At 39.4% G+C, this 13393-nt stretch overlaps 2 protein-coding genes and 1 long non-coding RNA gene across 5 annotated transcripts; 1 reads left to right on the top strand and 2 right to left on the bottom strand.

Moving 5' to 3' along the window:
- Positions 1-1563: 1563 nt before the first annotated feature.
- oscp1b (organic solute carrier partner 1b) lies at positions 1564-10459 on the bottom strand. 2 transcript variants are annotated; one of them, XM_035629399.2, is made up of 12 exons: positions 10253-10459; positions 9755-10085; positions 9068-9109; positions 7712-7866; positions 6675-6842; positions 5545-5625; positions 5323-5426; positions 4117-4245; positions 3551-3620; positions 3189-3328; positions 3017-3080; positions 1564-2563 (listed from the first exon to the last, which is right to left on the bottom strand). In XM_035629399.2, exons 2-12 carry the CDS (start codon positions 9864-9866, stop codon positions 2447-2449), a joined length of 1182 nt encoding a protein of 393 aa, XP_035485292.1. In that variant the 5' UTR covers positions 9867-10085; positions 10253-10459; the 3' UTR covers positions 1564-2446. The 2 variants fall into 2 exon arrangements, with proteins under 2 accessions (XP_035485292.1, XP_035485366.1); XM_035629473.2 differs by lacking the exon at positions 9068-9109 and having other exon boundaries at positions 9755-10459.
- Positions 4167-4789, top strand: LOC118303126. Its single transcript, XR_004790701.1, has 3 exons — positions 4167-4333; positions 4503-4545; positions 4775-4789. It is a non-coding gene; the product is annotated as an uncharacterized LOC118303126 (long non-coding RNA).
- A 141-nt stretch (positions 10460-10600) lies between the features above and the next one.
- Positions 10601-12580, bottom strand: LOC124850926 (cornifelin homolog). Of its 2 annotated transcripts, none has more exons than XM_047336762.1 (4): positions 12364-12580; positions 11477-11630; positions 11252-11388; positions 10601-11000 (listed from the first exon to the last, which is right to left on the bottom strand). In XM_047336762.1, the coding sequence occupies exons 2-4, from the start codon at positions 11586-11588 to the stop codon at positions 10896-10898; spliced, it is 354 nt and encodes a 117-aa protein (XP_047192718.1). In that variant the 5' UTR covers positions 11589-11630; positions 12364-12580; the 3' UTR covers positions 10601-10895. The 2 variants fall into 2 exon arrangements, with proteins under 2 accessions (XP_047192718.1, XP_047192717.1); XM_047336761.1 differs by having other exon boundaries at positions 11477-11652; positions 12364-12579.
- Between the last annotated feature and the right edge of the window lie 813 nt (positions 12581-13393).

Genomic DNA, 13393 nt, shown 5'->3' with positions numbered 1-13393 from the left:
CACATGCATAGCTTCTAACATGTAGGACTTTACTTTCAAACTAAGGATTCATTCTTGACCTCTACTGATATAATCTACCACAAACATGTTGCCAAGAGAGTGTTTGACTGTATACTGTAGTTATTTTTTAATAAGACACATACAGTGTTACACTATATTTAGATGAACAATCTGACCATGGGGAACTAAATATCAATGAGATGAATCAGTACTTCACCTGTTATGCATTTTTCAATATTTGAGACTTGAGATTCTAATTTGTCAGGGTGTCATTGCGAACACACAACCGCCATTTAAGCTTTCTAAAAAGAGTAATACTTCCACGTTTCCTCAGGAAACGAAGCTAAAGAGTGACATTTAGCAGGGCCCACCCGTGCTCTCTGTCTAGACTCCCCGGTGGCACTTCAATTCCTCCCACTGCTACCAGTTTCAAACCAGTGGGCAGGTGTGACGGACAGAGAGGCCAACCTAAATGGCAGAGGGTTATTCAAGTTGCACTCGTCTTCCTGCTTTGACTCAGCAGAACACATGCCCCCGGCCACATGAAACACTCGTCAACCTGTGGCTTTACAGTGTCCTGCCCACAGGCCCAGTTCACAGAAAAATTGAATCATAACTCAAAATTCAGAGGGTCTGTGGGAGAAACGATTTCTTTCACAGCATGTTTCAGGAAACTTAGGTTGACTGAGCTTCAACGACTTTGTTTTTGGCAATGTTATATTTTTGTAATATTCATTTTGACACAACGGGGAAAGCTTTGTTGCACATTTTAAACTTTAAAGAGGAAACATCTCCTAAAATGAAGTGACTATTATTAGACTGTTATCCTAAAAATCACATTGGTATTCTTTTTCACCATGTCAATTATCAAGGTAAATTTAATATATGGAAGTGTTTTACTAATCTTAATGGTGGTGGAGTTTTCTTGTGAGCTCAGATGACCCCAGTGCAGTCTTGCAGGATGACTGGCACAAGCTCTGGTTTCTGTTTGTTTTGCAGGTAGGCAGTGTCCTCGAGTCATGTAGTGTTTTATCTCTCGCTCTCCCTTGCCAAGATTATTGGGAAGACCTCACCAGAATCCTCTTCCCCCAGATCAATTCAGAGAAATGTCCCAGCATGTTTTACCCACATGGTATGCACCTTGTCTGAGTTTGGTTGAACGGTCGACTACACACAAATATCGTGGGTAGATATCTGTTGCTATAGCAATTCCCATTGTAGATCTGTGGGAGATCCTAATTGTGGATAATTCAAGCAGAATGCTGTACATGTGTGTACAGTACCAATAAATATTATCAATCACACACTTGTTTATTTGTGGATTAGAGAAAAACACTTGCCTCAGGATGATACCTATGAGCTTATAAGAAAGCTGGCACGACTTGCTGACAGTCCATGTGCAGTACATACATTTTTTAGAAAGGCTTGACAGCTCCCCCAGCTGTTACGTTTTATCAACTACAAGCAGTTACAAGGTTCATGCCATTATTAACACTCTGTTGCATCATTAGCTAATCTGATGTCACAGTACAGTACATACTGTGAGCGAAATAACAAAAAAAATGAATTGAACAATTTATTAAAAATCCTACATTGCACATTCAACAATTTGACAATTGCAGCAATATGCACTTCCCTATGCACAGAAAATGATAGTGAATTAAATAAATAATTTGTACAATAAACATATTTACATATTAGACAATTCCTTATATTACATTGTTCTCAATTATAATGATGTACATTTCTGGGCCATATGTGAACAGTTGCTTCTCATACTGTTTTAGGGTAGAACAGTTGTGATGTCAGATAAATACATTTCTTACCAAAATAAAGTCTTGAGGGAATTCGAATTGCGGAAGAAAGAGCACTTGGGTTTCCTTTTCCCCACCACAGCATTATTCAATCACTTGTTTGCTTGAACACAGAAGAGGTAAACTCCCTCTTCATACTATGTAATAAAGAAGTACAGACTATAAACCTGAAAATCATATGTGAAAGTAAAGGAATGTGTATTTTGCGTACAGCAAAAACAAAAAGTGACACCTTTACCTTAAACAAACAGATGTTTTGCTTGCACCACATACACATGTTCAACACACCGATATGGGCCTACCGTCTATCTTGATGCAGTGAACCTCTTTCTCAGTTTACAGCAAACATATTATTACAGTGTAGTAAAGCTCAAAGTCCGGCTCTTGACACATTTGCCATTGTTATTTGTGCAAATTTGCTGTCGGTCATTTGACGACCAGTTGAAACGCGCAGACTACATTTAAAAAACAAAAACAAACAAACAAGGTTTTTCTGGCTGCACGTGAGGTTCCTGCTGCGCTTTTTTGCAGGTACAGTACAGACAGCAGACTGGCCTGCGAAGCAGCAGCGCAGACAGCTGACGACGCGTTGTTCCCTATCCCCTTGGTCGTTTCCCGTTCTCGGTGACGCATCACAGACCGTCCATCATGGCCAGAAGGTCGTCTCCTTTGCTGGAGCTGGGAGATTGATCTCCAGACTCGGTGAACTCTCCCATGATCTTAGTCAACTCTGCATTGGCCTGTTGGTCCTGAAAGATAATATAATCCACCAATCATAGTGTTTGGAATGGTCATCAAAGGCGCTTATACATCATTACAGTAAATCCTGTCTGACTAGCAAAGCCTCGCGTATCTGATCGTTAAATGTATAATCTTAAGTAACATTTGGCCACAGGGTCCAACAGCGGCGATTAATTCAGGCTACAAGGTTTTTCGCTTGTCCAACACAAGCCGTAGACAAACCCAACGTCAATTCCAACAGTCATGTTGTGATTGTTTGTGCACCGTCACATTCTGGGACCAAAAAAAAACTCTTGTGGGTTGAGCAATCTCGCTGTCTTCCCATACCCTTAGATGACAGATGTATGGTGGGATTTGTTTTTCTTTACTAAATGTGCAGTGAAATGTACATTTTAATTACGCAAATAATGGACAGCTCTTCTCTAAAGAAATAAACTCCTTGTGAGATAAGTAAGCTTTACCTTTGTTGCTTGGATATTAATGACTCCGTACGCAAGCTCATCTGGTCTTGATATTAATGCCTCTCTGTGATAAAGGAGTCACAATGTCAGTACACAGGGAAAATTTGAAGTTATATTTGATCGAGTACCATCCAAAAACACTGACAGTAGACGGACAAATATGGGGACTCACTCTTCTTCCTCGTCTGTAGAGAAGAGGTTGACTCGGAAACCGCTGTCCGTGTTTCCTGGTTTCTGAACTTCCAACCCTCCCATTAATTTGGCCAATAGATTCAGTTCTTCTTTGGCCAGAGGGTTGGGAGCAGCATTTACCTGTTGACACACAGTGGATTGTTTTCATTAGTATATTCATACGTAACCTGCTGTTAAGTCGATCCTGCTCCTGTAAATGGAGGCACCAGGAAGTTGAGTAGATGGTTCTGGATCAGGGTCACTTACTTCAGTAAATTCCTGTGCATGTGCATGTGATGTACTGCTGACACTGTAAAGTGTAAAACATGGTGTGATAACAATGCAAAATTTTGCTTGTTTTACCTTAGTGTGCTGAGCAGAATTTTTAGACGTTCCTGACATGTGTGTTTCCACTGGACGACTGACACTGTACCTGAATAAAAAGAGGAGACAGAGAGAGTCAACATGTATCAAAAGAAGTACAAATGTTTAATTTATGTGGTTAGTTTGCATTGTGTCAGCACAAACTGTATAAATCCTGTATCTACATTATTGTTCTATAAATTAAAGCTAAACCAAGGGCTAATCTTTTACTCAGCTGCCACTCATCCGAGATACTTCATCAGTTCCCAGGTATTAGTCCCTGGCATCTACACTTCCCTCTGCTGCACCCTACTGTACCTTGATGTAATTGAAAATATCTGACGTCAAACCACAGAGTTAAAATGCATAGGACTCCCAAACACTCTCTTGTGCTTTGATGCCTTGGTGACCTCAGGGATTAAAGTGACGACCAAGAACTGCAACATCCCTGTGTCGCATCTGGTCAGGGGCCTTCGATTGCATGTTGCATGCATCTCTTTCTCTAATAATAAAGCATCTTGGATAACATATATTCATTAACCGACTCACGTTGTGTAAAGTCTTACATGTTTGTGCCTAGTTTGGTGACCCTGTCTCCAAAAATCTCAAAAGATCCTTCCCGGACAGCAGCGGTATAGTTTCCTCCATTCGTGAACTGCAGCCGGTTCGTTTCTTCCCCCGCACAGCTAAACATCCTGGAAATACCAGAAACGAAAAAAAAACACAAAACGGGATGCTTTTAATACTTCAACATGGCTGGAGACAGGATGTTCTACTGTACATGTGAGCGCGTGTTTCCTCCATGTATTAAAAGGTTTTACTGTGGACATTGAACACTAATTATAAGTATCATTCTGGTAGAAATTAAAGCAACTGTTATACAACCCCCTTATCCCCCGATACATTTACATTACATGTCACTAACCCTGTTTGTGTTTTCTATCTCTCCTAGTGTATCTCTGACCCCAGAGCTGCAGGACCCAAACCCGTCATGAGTATTGTTATTATTATTATTATTATTAATATTAATATCATCACCAATAATAATAACAACATAATTGTATTTTTTTTTAAATTATAATTATCAGTCTGGTAGAGATTAAAGCAGCGGTTGTACAACTGTCCTCTCCCTCTCTTCTCTCCTACTGTCTCTCCTCCCACCCTCTTTCTGCCCACTTCTCCTCTCTTCCCCATTTCTCTCCTCACCCCAACCGGTCGAGACAGATGACTGCCCACAACTGAGTCTGGTTCTGTCAGAGATTTCTTCCTGTTAAAAAGGATTTTTTTCTCTCCACCGTCGCCAAGTGCTTTGCTCATTGTGGGTTTTGTTGGGCTTTCCCTGTATTATTGTAATATTGACCTCACTATGTTATGTGCCTTGAGACAATGTATGTTGTGATATGGCGCTATACAAATAAAATTGAATTGAATTGAATTGAATTGAACTGAATTGAATTGAGTAATGCGAAACAAGCCAAACGTACACCACATCTAAAATTAGAGCGTAAATGCTTTGTTCAACAAAACCTCCGTAATGCAATTAGCTGCCGACGGGCCTACTTAACATCAGACTGATCAGAGTACACAGCCTCGGTCCGATCAGAAAACAAGAGTATATGAAAGACAAAAAAGCAAACGTGTAAAGATCACTTGAAACACCACAGGTAATAGTTTCTTCTACATAAGGCCATTTGTGTAATCTCATTATGTCCATCATCCTTTAGAGTAAAGATTTCTTGGTCATGAGGGATAAGAGCATTATACAGTGGTACCTTATCAAGCCTGGGACTTGTGTCCCATGAGGCACAGGACCACTGGTGGGAAGTACAAAGCGGCCATTGGAGTTCTGTACTTTGTCCTTCAGGAAAATGGACACCTGGCATAGAAGAAGACCGGCAAGCAAACGGCTTGTGAGGAAAATAAAAGGAAACACGAAACAAAAAGGAACATTATAGTGAATAATACTCTCCCTGTGATTAAAAGGAGGGACTTACCCTTATATGCATGTCTTGGAAGAAGATTAGAAGAGTTTGTCTGATCAGCTGGAATTCACCACTACACAAGGACGAGTACATCTAAGAAGTAGAAATCAAAGTAAAAATGAGGTGGTGAAAAGAAGGGGGGGATGAGTACTTTAGAGGTGAGGAAAGATAAACACACTCAGGTATATTTCAAACTAATCATTTCTACTTTTTATATCTATAATGTCATTATAGTGTGCAGCCATTACTACAAATCACTTGTGGGTTATCTTTTATAACTATAAATATAAGTTGGCATTGAAAAAATATTGCTGTGAAGTGAATTATAAAATGATAACTGGATTAAAAAATATATACACACACATATACACACACATATATATATATATATATATATATATATATATATATATATATATATATATATATATATATATATCAACAGATTATTATAACAATGATCTCATGACAAACCATGCAAAACGTGCTGCTGGTGACACTTGATCCAACATGTCAGTCATGTATATAGATATATATGATTATAATGGTTTGCAATGTGTACTAGCGACTCTACTCACTCAAAAGATAATATGATAGTGGTATAAATAAGTAACTTGCACCTAAAATGCTGATATTAAATTCTTCTATTCTTGCACTGGTGTCCTGTCTGTAGTTGGTTGGGATGGTTAACTGGGTCGTTTCTTATTTGTACTTGTCTGACATGTGAACCAGGATACTAGTTTTGCTCATAAGACTGTGACGTCCTCTAACACTAACATGTGTTTCCTCTTGTTGGCCTTGTAAATTGCACTACATGGCAATTTCTTCAATCCAGTCTGAGGAAAAGCAGTTTTAGATTCAGTTTAGAATCTAAAACTGAGTGTTCATGAAAAATTATTTTTTTTAAAACGATCCTCCGTTTACATTTCAAGTTCTTTCCGTCTCTTCTTTGTTCCTCTTCGTATAGCTGGAAACATTTTGGAGACTTTCTGCATCACACCTCTTTCAACATTTGGCCTAGTTCACTAACGGCAAAAAACCTCAAACACCTTGCAGCACACGGCAGGAAGCACCAAAAAGTGCGCAATGTGTGATGCTTCCACCCATTCTCGCAAAGACGAGAGAATTGACGTGTGTCCTACCTCGATGAGCTGTTGATAGGTCTCATCAACCTGGCTGAGAATGCTGGGAGTGTCTTTCACAAAGTCCTTGATTGCGTCCATGTGGTTGAAGGACACAAGGAGGATGTCCTTCGGTCTGGGACACAGAAGCACCTGGTACTTAAAAGCCATGGTCATCAAGTCGTAGAGCTGTACAGAGGAACACAAGTGTGACTTTGTTGTCTCATGCATCCATAAATCCCCCCCAAAAAATGATTTTGCTGTTGTATAATAAACAACAGGGAGGGAGCTAAAACACATTGTATTAGATATATACACAAGGTTCCTACACATTTTCCAATTCAAAATTCCAGACTTTTTCCAGACTCAAATTTCCTCCTTATCGGTAGACTTTTCTGACCATATTTGACATCCAGGTACAAATAGCTAGATGTTTATTAAGTTAATACTATTATATAAATTAATATTATAATAATATATTATTATATAAGTAAATAGTATTATGTAAATAAATCATTTTAAAATCCAACTGTTAACATATTACATTCTGACTGTGTAGCTATTATGTTGCACTTAATACACATAGAGTCACGGTTTCTGCAGATTGATATTGAAATAGTTTCACCTGTCATATGTGAACAACAGCTCTAGAGATACCATGGCGGCAGTGGCAGGTACAGAGAATGTGTTGCTATGGCGACATTTATCACTGACCGTGACTGACTTCAGTCAGGAAACACAAATATTTTTCCATACACCCTTTTCTTTTTTCCATACTTATCCAGACCTGGAAATAACTGAAATCAAATTCTATACATTTCCATACCGCGTAGGAACCCTGTATACAGCTTATACAGAACTACTGCTATACATTGATGTGTAGATCCAAAGCGATGTGATTTTAAAATTAAAGTGTGTATACTGAAGAAGCTGTACGACAAACTGCCCTGATGATGACAGAACATGACTGTTGTTTGGATCAAGTTTGTATAGTTTGTGATAAGGAGAAAAAAGGAGCAGAAAAGTTGTAGGTAGTAGACAGCTGGTGGTCCTCCTACCTTGTCCATGCTGGCTTGATTGAGTCTCATTATGGATGCGTGGGCCAGCCGGTCGAACACAGTGCGCAGGGCCTTCTTGGAGTAAAGCTCCTGCGGCTTGAAAAGCTCCTCCAGGAACTTCTTGTTGAACATGGTGGTGATGATGTCATTCATTACTAGTGGAGCAAACAGCACAGATGGTAAAAGTCCACAGAACGTTGACTGAAGTCAGACAAATGTACATTTCCACACTGTCGGCTCAGAAGCAGGCAGATGAGCATTCTACGCTGAACTGCATGTTGGCCGAAGCCTTCTCACCCAAAGCCTAATCCCAAAGGCCCTAACAAAGCAGCAGCGTGGACTGGAAAGCAATCAGCGTGTATCCTACTTGGTAGCAGAGGTCGTGTTTGGACTCCGCTTAGATGTTCTGTCACGTGTTGTGAGCCTTGCTGTCAATTACTGATGCAAATCACTGTTGAGACGTCAGCAGAGAATCGTACGATGTATCTGCTCAGGCGTGACGCAAACAAACTTACTTTGTGCAGTGAGGGTGTGTAGTATTTCCTGTAGTGCTAAGGAAGCCAAAGTTAAACAAAAACAAAAAAAAAAGGCTGTGACAAGTGGCACACTGATCTTAGGCCAGAGATAATATGGTGACCCCAGATCAGCTTCTTGACATATAATTTAAGTGTAATGTACGTTGTGGTGATTATTTTATGACCTGTAATTGTAAGGTTTATCGTGTCACATGCAACATATGGGTCTCCTTGGTAGCTAGTAATACTAAATACTTTGCAGATGTTGATCACTGTTTTTAAAGTACCTTCCTTTTATTATATATTTATATACAATAGGGCTGCAGCTAAGGATTATTTTCCACAATTGATTGATGGATTAGTTAGGGGTAGGGTTACCCTAACCCTATGAAACATCTCGATCATGTTTCCCAAACCGCAAAATTGTGTTTTGTTTTGTCCACAAACCAGAGATTTTCAGTTTACTGCCATAGAGGAGCAGAGAAACCAGAAAATACTCAAATTTAAGAAGCTGAAATCAGAGAATTTTGAAATAAATACTACTTGAACAGATTGCGGATTAATTTAGTGGTTGATTATTAATCAATTAATTGTTGCAGCTCTACTACACAATCAAAGCTCTAAAAGCCAGTGATGTTTGTGGCCAGAGCCTGAGCATCTGAGTGCCCCAACCACGTACAGTACAGGTTGCACAGACAAGCTGATCTATCCGTATGACAAATCATCTGTTGTTTATCTAGTCCTATTGTGTACGGAGCACGCTGGTTCAGTCTAGGCCAAAGCAGAGTGAAGAGCTACTAATGCACGAGTGCGTGACTATACTGAAGCTCTGTAATTGTACCTCTCCTTCTGTCCTCCTCTATCCAGCCAACTATCGTGGAAACTTGATGAATTCAAAAGGAGACAAATCAATTCAACGATGCTCTTAAAACATCTCAAGACTTCCTTTAATGTGGCAGTGTACTGTACATACAGCGCTGTGCAAAAGTTTAAGGCACTTTGCATTATTATCATGCGATACCATCTGATCAGCCCCAAATTCATCTAGACAACAGCCCCAAACACAGATCGTGAGTCATACAGTCATATTCAACAACAAGAGGCTGTTTTAAAGGCAAAATATTAAGTTGATTGTAAATTAAATACAATCCACTGCATATTATTTTGAGAACACTTTAATTTTAGTGCCCTTAAACATTTGCACCACACTGTGTATACGTGACTGTGATTCATTACGTTATCATTTTTTTGACAGAGAAGTTAACCATTTTTTTTCTTTTACTTCAATTAGCTTCAAATGCAGTGTTGTCTGAGTGAGTTGAGTTTATCATTATATGTGCATATACAAACGATAACCATCCGACTCATCGACTGTTTACTCGTTTCAATGTTGACCTTCTCTGAAACATCTACACTCGTGAGTCCACCATCCAGTGCGCGGCTCAAACTGAACGCAGAGTTTCGCCGCAGGGTGACATTTGTGTTTTGTTTGCTGGTTAGCCGCTAAGCTAGCTAGCTGGCTGGCTACCTTTCTTCGCCTTGTCAGCGGGGATGTTCTGAGCGCGCAGCCGCTGGTCCAGGATGTACAGCATCTCCCCGCCGAGGTTGATGAAGAGCAGCGGCAGAGTCCTTGAGGACATGGCAGCGCTATTTGGGCGGTTGAAGTGTCTCCAGAAAACAAGAAAGAGTTAGCGACTGCTGCTAGCTCGAAGGCTTGTTGGTGGTGAGGGCGGGGGCTATCTGTTTGGTAAAGCCTCTTCTGGTTGCCATGCCACGAAGAAAACAGCCAATCAGAGCGTGGTGCGTATTGACGTAGCGAAAGGAGGGAGGAGTCAGACGTGTGTAGAAGCAGTCCAACCCTAACAACAGCAGATATTTTTAATGCTATAATATATATATATATATATATATATATATATATATATATATATATATATATATATATGCATCCAGTGCACATGCATTGAAGTCCCAAATTGGAAATCTTCAATATAAACACAAACTTTTATCCACTGTCAGAACAAACCTGTACTGTAGGTACTTCAGATACCTCTGTTAAAAAAAACAAAAAAGTATATTTCAAATTCTTTGTTCTTATGAAATACCAGGTCCCTTTAAGCCTCTAAAGTCTGTACAGTAAAACAATCCAAGGTGGATAAAGAAATGACTCTCAACTTATTGCCACTCCATTGAAGTCCAATTGAGTCTCAAGTACATAGTGGAAGGAGTCACAAGCCAAAAAGGCTGGGGATTTCTAGTTTAAGAAAGGGTTTGTAGAAATTATAAATCCCTAGGCCACCATGTGGACAGCGCAATCTGTACTTATATACTTATATACTGTACTTTATAACTCCTCAATAAAAAAAAGTACAAATAAACAATCACATTTTTATTGACAGCGCTGTCAAAATGGTTTATGTTGAAATGCAGTTGATCATGCTGTGAGAGGTTGAGCAATGCAATTTATTTACACTCTTGCAGAATAGCAGTAACACTTTTGTCACACTGTAACACAGCTAAAGCTAAAGGTTAAAAATCTGATTTAATACATTAAATTGCATATTTCTTTAGTTGAATCCTGCATTTGCTATTGACGAAAAAGCTATGAAATAATCAACCGATGGGAATGATACAGTTTAGAGCTGCCCCAAAAAAACCTTAATGTCTCGTTACAGTGTGATGTCTCCATTCCTGATGCGGATTTCTCGTGCCATCCTGCACAACTCGCAGAGCCCGCAGAAAAAGGACATCAAGGCATCGTTGCATACTGTTCCCTGTGGTTAAAAGATTGCCAAAAAAAAAAAGGAACAAAAATAAAGGATGTCAACCCTCTGTTACAAAACCTGCTGCAATTCAGGTTTCTCAATTGCAGGGAACATCCTACATTTCCAAAGTTCATAAAATGTCTCTTTCACAAGGGCCAGTTAACTGGACTCAGTACTTCCCCATGAAACCGAAATATTACCTACGAATGAAAACCTTGGAATACATACTGTACTTAATTGGTTTTTATAATGCGACATACCTGAATACCATAGGTCAGTCTCATATGAGTCCTCATTGCTGTCAAGCCTCCTGGCACACAACCCAAGCAGCAGTTTTCTCCATACTTATCTGCTGTGTAGCAGCTCAATGCAATTGGACAGAAGCAGCCAAGAGCACCTGCAGCACATGAATGCATATTGTAAATGTGGGAAAGAAAAAGCTTTCGGTGCCCCAATGAAAATGAAGCTTTTTGAATTGTACTCACAGACAAGCAGGTCACTGCAGCAGGAGCACAGGCCCGTGCTCCATTCACCTGTTTGGACGTTTGTCCCATAGCCGCCTGCACCTGGTTGTTGGGACACCACTGGGTTTGACATTTCGGATTATTTGGACCTGCTGGTTGATTTTGATTCAGCTGCCTTTAGTGAAGGACACATTAAGCTGTTAGCACCAGAAAGAAAAAAAGCAGGTTGAAGAGCAGTGTAGGAAAAATTACGATAAACTGTCCTTCCGTTGTGCCACAGCTGTTTTTACATTTGGTCATTTGTACTATTGATACTATTATTTTCCAGAGTAGGAGGTAATGCAGATGCGTAAGTGAAGTTAACAACCAACGAGAAACTGGTTTGTGGGCATTAGACACTTTGGTGATTTACACACTAATTAAACAATAATTGCTTTAATTAATAGGAAAAAGTGTGCCTGTATTTTGAGGAAAATCCTCTCAACACAATCAGTGTGCAACCGTTCAGCTTCTCATCCACTAATGTTGGACTTCACTAAAAGTAATTGGTTTTGAGACTTTAAACCTAATAGACAAAAAATTAAGACGTCATAGTTTTGATAATTTGTTAGATATATAGTCTAAAGTTAATAAGGGCTGTACTAGATCATAATATTGGTAAATAAAAGAATCATTTACTATGGTGACGGTAACAATATGAAAACATAAATGACACTTGTTCACTGTTCAATAGAAAGATAGTTCAAGAGCCAACGAGGGCCAACGTTATCTTGTATCAATGCTGTCAGATACAAGTTTACAGTTTAAAAAATATGGTTTATGACCTCAAATGAATATCATATTAAACTAAATGAAAAGTGAATTCTGAAGTGAATCACCATGCGAGTGGAAAAAGAGGTGTCACTTACCAGAAGAGTCGGTCAGTGTGTGTGTGTGTGTGTGTGTGTCTTCGTGATCAAACTGACACACTGCACACCACACAGGAAACTGTGACGAGCTTGAGCTATGAAACGCTGTTTAGCCAACAAACTGAAAGAGAGCTGTCGCTTTGCTTTGGGGCAGATAGTGGGTTTAATATCCAACAGCTGCAGATCACTGACACACGTCAGTCAGGAGGCTGGATCTCATGCGTCCAGCAGAGATCAGAGGAGTCGTGCAGTTGTCAGAATCTCTCAAACCAAACTTCCACAGAACGCCCACAAATGCATCACATTCCTTGTGACTTTAATCAGCCTGTGTCACTATTGCAGTTTGTAAAAAACAGGACAGATTTTCTCAAGATTTAAAACAGCACCAGGCTGCAGGCAACTGCAAAATAAACCCTGTGTAATCAAAATGTTCTCATGTTTATCACTGATATATTCACACAGGTTTGCATTCAAGTATTCCGACCTTGATGTGAAAAATTTCACAATATAATGGAAGCTATACAAACAGTGCAGTCAAAAAGTATTGATGGGGATATCTCTGTAATTCAGTATTTTGTTTCATCCAGCATTTTGGAAATTTAGCAAAAATTACTGAGATTTATTTCCGGGGCCATATCTTGCAGTGATGTTTACTGGATCCTATTGATGTACGGTATTTTTGGTATTTGGATGAAAAAAAGGCGAACATTGCAACGTACAACCTCAGTGTATCCATCAACATCTGTGGCACTGTCAAATAACACAAATGTAAAACTATAAGCTTTTCAGATATCATATCGTTCTTGTTGTTCTTCCCAACTACTCTCAAAATGCTCAAAAGTTCTGTGTCAAGTGGACCTTGATAAAAAAAGTCAAAATATTACAGAGACAGAAGTTTCCTGCTGATTGATGATTAAACTAAGTTTAGTGCTAATATTGTGATTGATAAACTTAAAGCTGCAGCTGAAGGTGGAACTTTTTTTGACTTTGTCACCAAACAGCCAAATCTTTCCTCGCTGCAACAGAAGAA

This window comes from Scophthalmus maximus, chromosome 1 (genome assembly GCF_022379125.1).
Source record: "Scophthalmus maximus strain ysfricsl-2021 chromosome 1, ASM2237912v1, whole genome shotgun sequence".
NCBI classification, from domain to species: domain Eukaryota; kingdom Metazoa; phylum Chordata; class Actinopteri; order Pleuronectiformes; family Scophthalmidae; genus Scophthalmus; species Scophthalmus maximus.
The sequence above is the reverse complement of the archived record's forward strand: the minus strand, read 5'-3'. Positions and strand labels throughout refer to the sequence as shown.

Coding starts and splice junctions, on each gene's coding strand:
- oscp1b (XM_035629399.2), bottom strand. CDS start 9,866: ATGTCCTCAAGGACTCTGCCGCTGCTCTTCATCAACCTCGGCGGGGAG. Junction 7,867..9,067: donor AGAGGAGGACAGAAGGAGAG/GTACAATTACAG, acceptor TTGCTCCACTAG/TAATGAATGACATCATCACC. Junction 2,564..3,016: donor TTAATATCCAAGCAACAAAG/GTAAAGCTTACT, acceptor ATTATCTTTCAG/GACCAACAGGCCAATGCAGA.
- LOC124850926 (XM_047336762.1), bottom strand. CDS start 11,588: ATGTCAAACCCAGTGGTGTCCCAACAACCAGGTGCAGGCGGCTATGGG. Junction 11,389..11,476: donor CTGCAGTGACCTGCTTGTCT/GTGAGTACAATT, acceptor CATGTGCTGCAG/GTGCTCTTGGCTGCTTCTGT. Junction 11,001..11,251: donor GACTGACCTATGGTATTCAG/GTATGTCGCATT, acceptor TTTTAACCACAG/GGAACAGTATGCAACGATGC.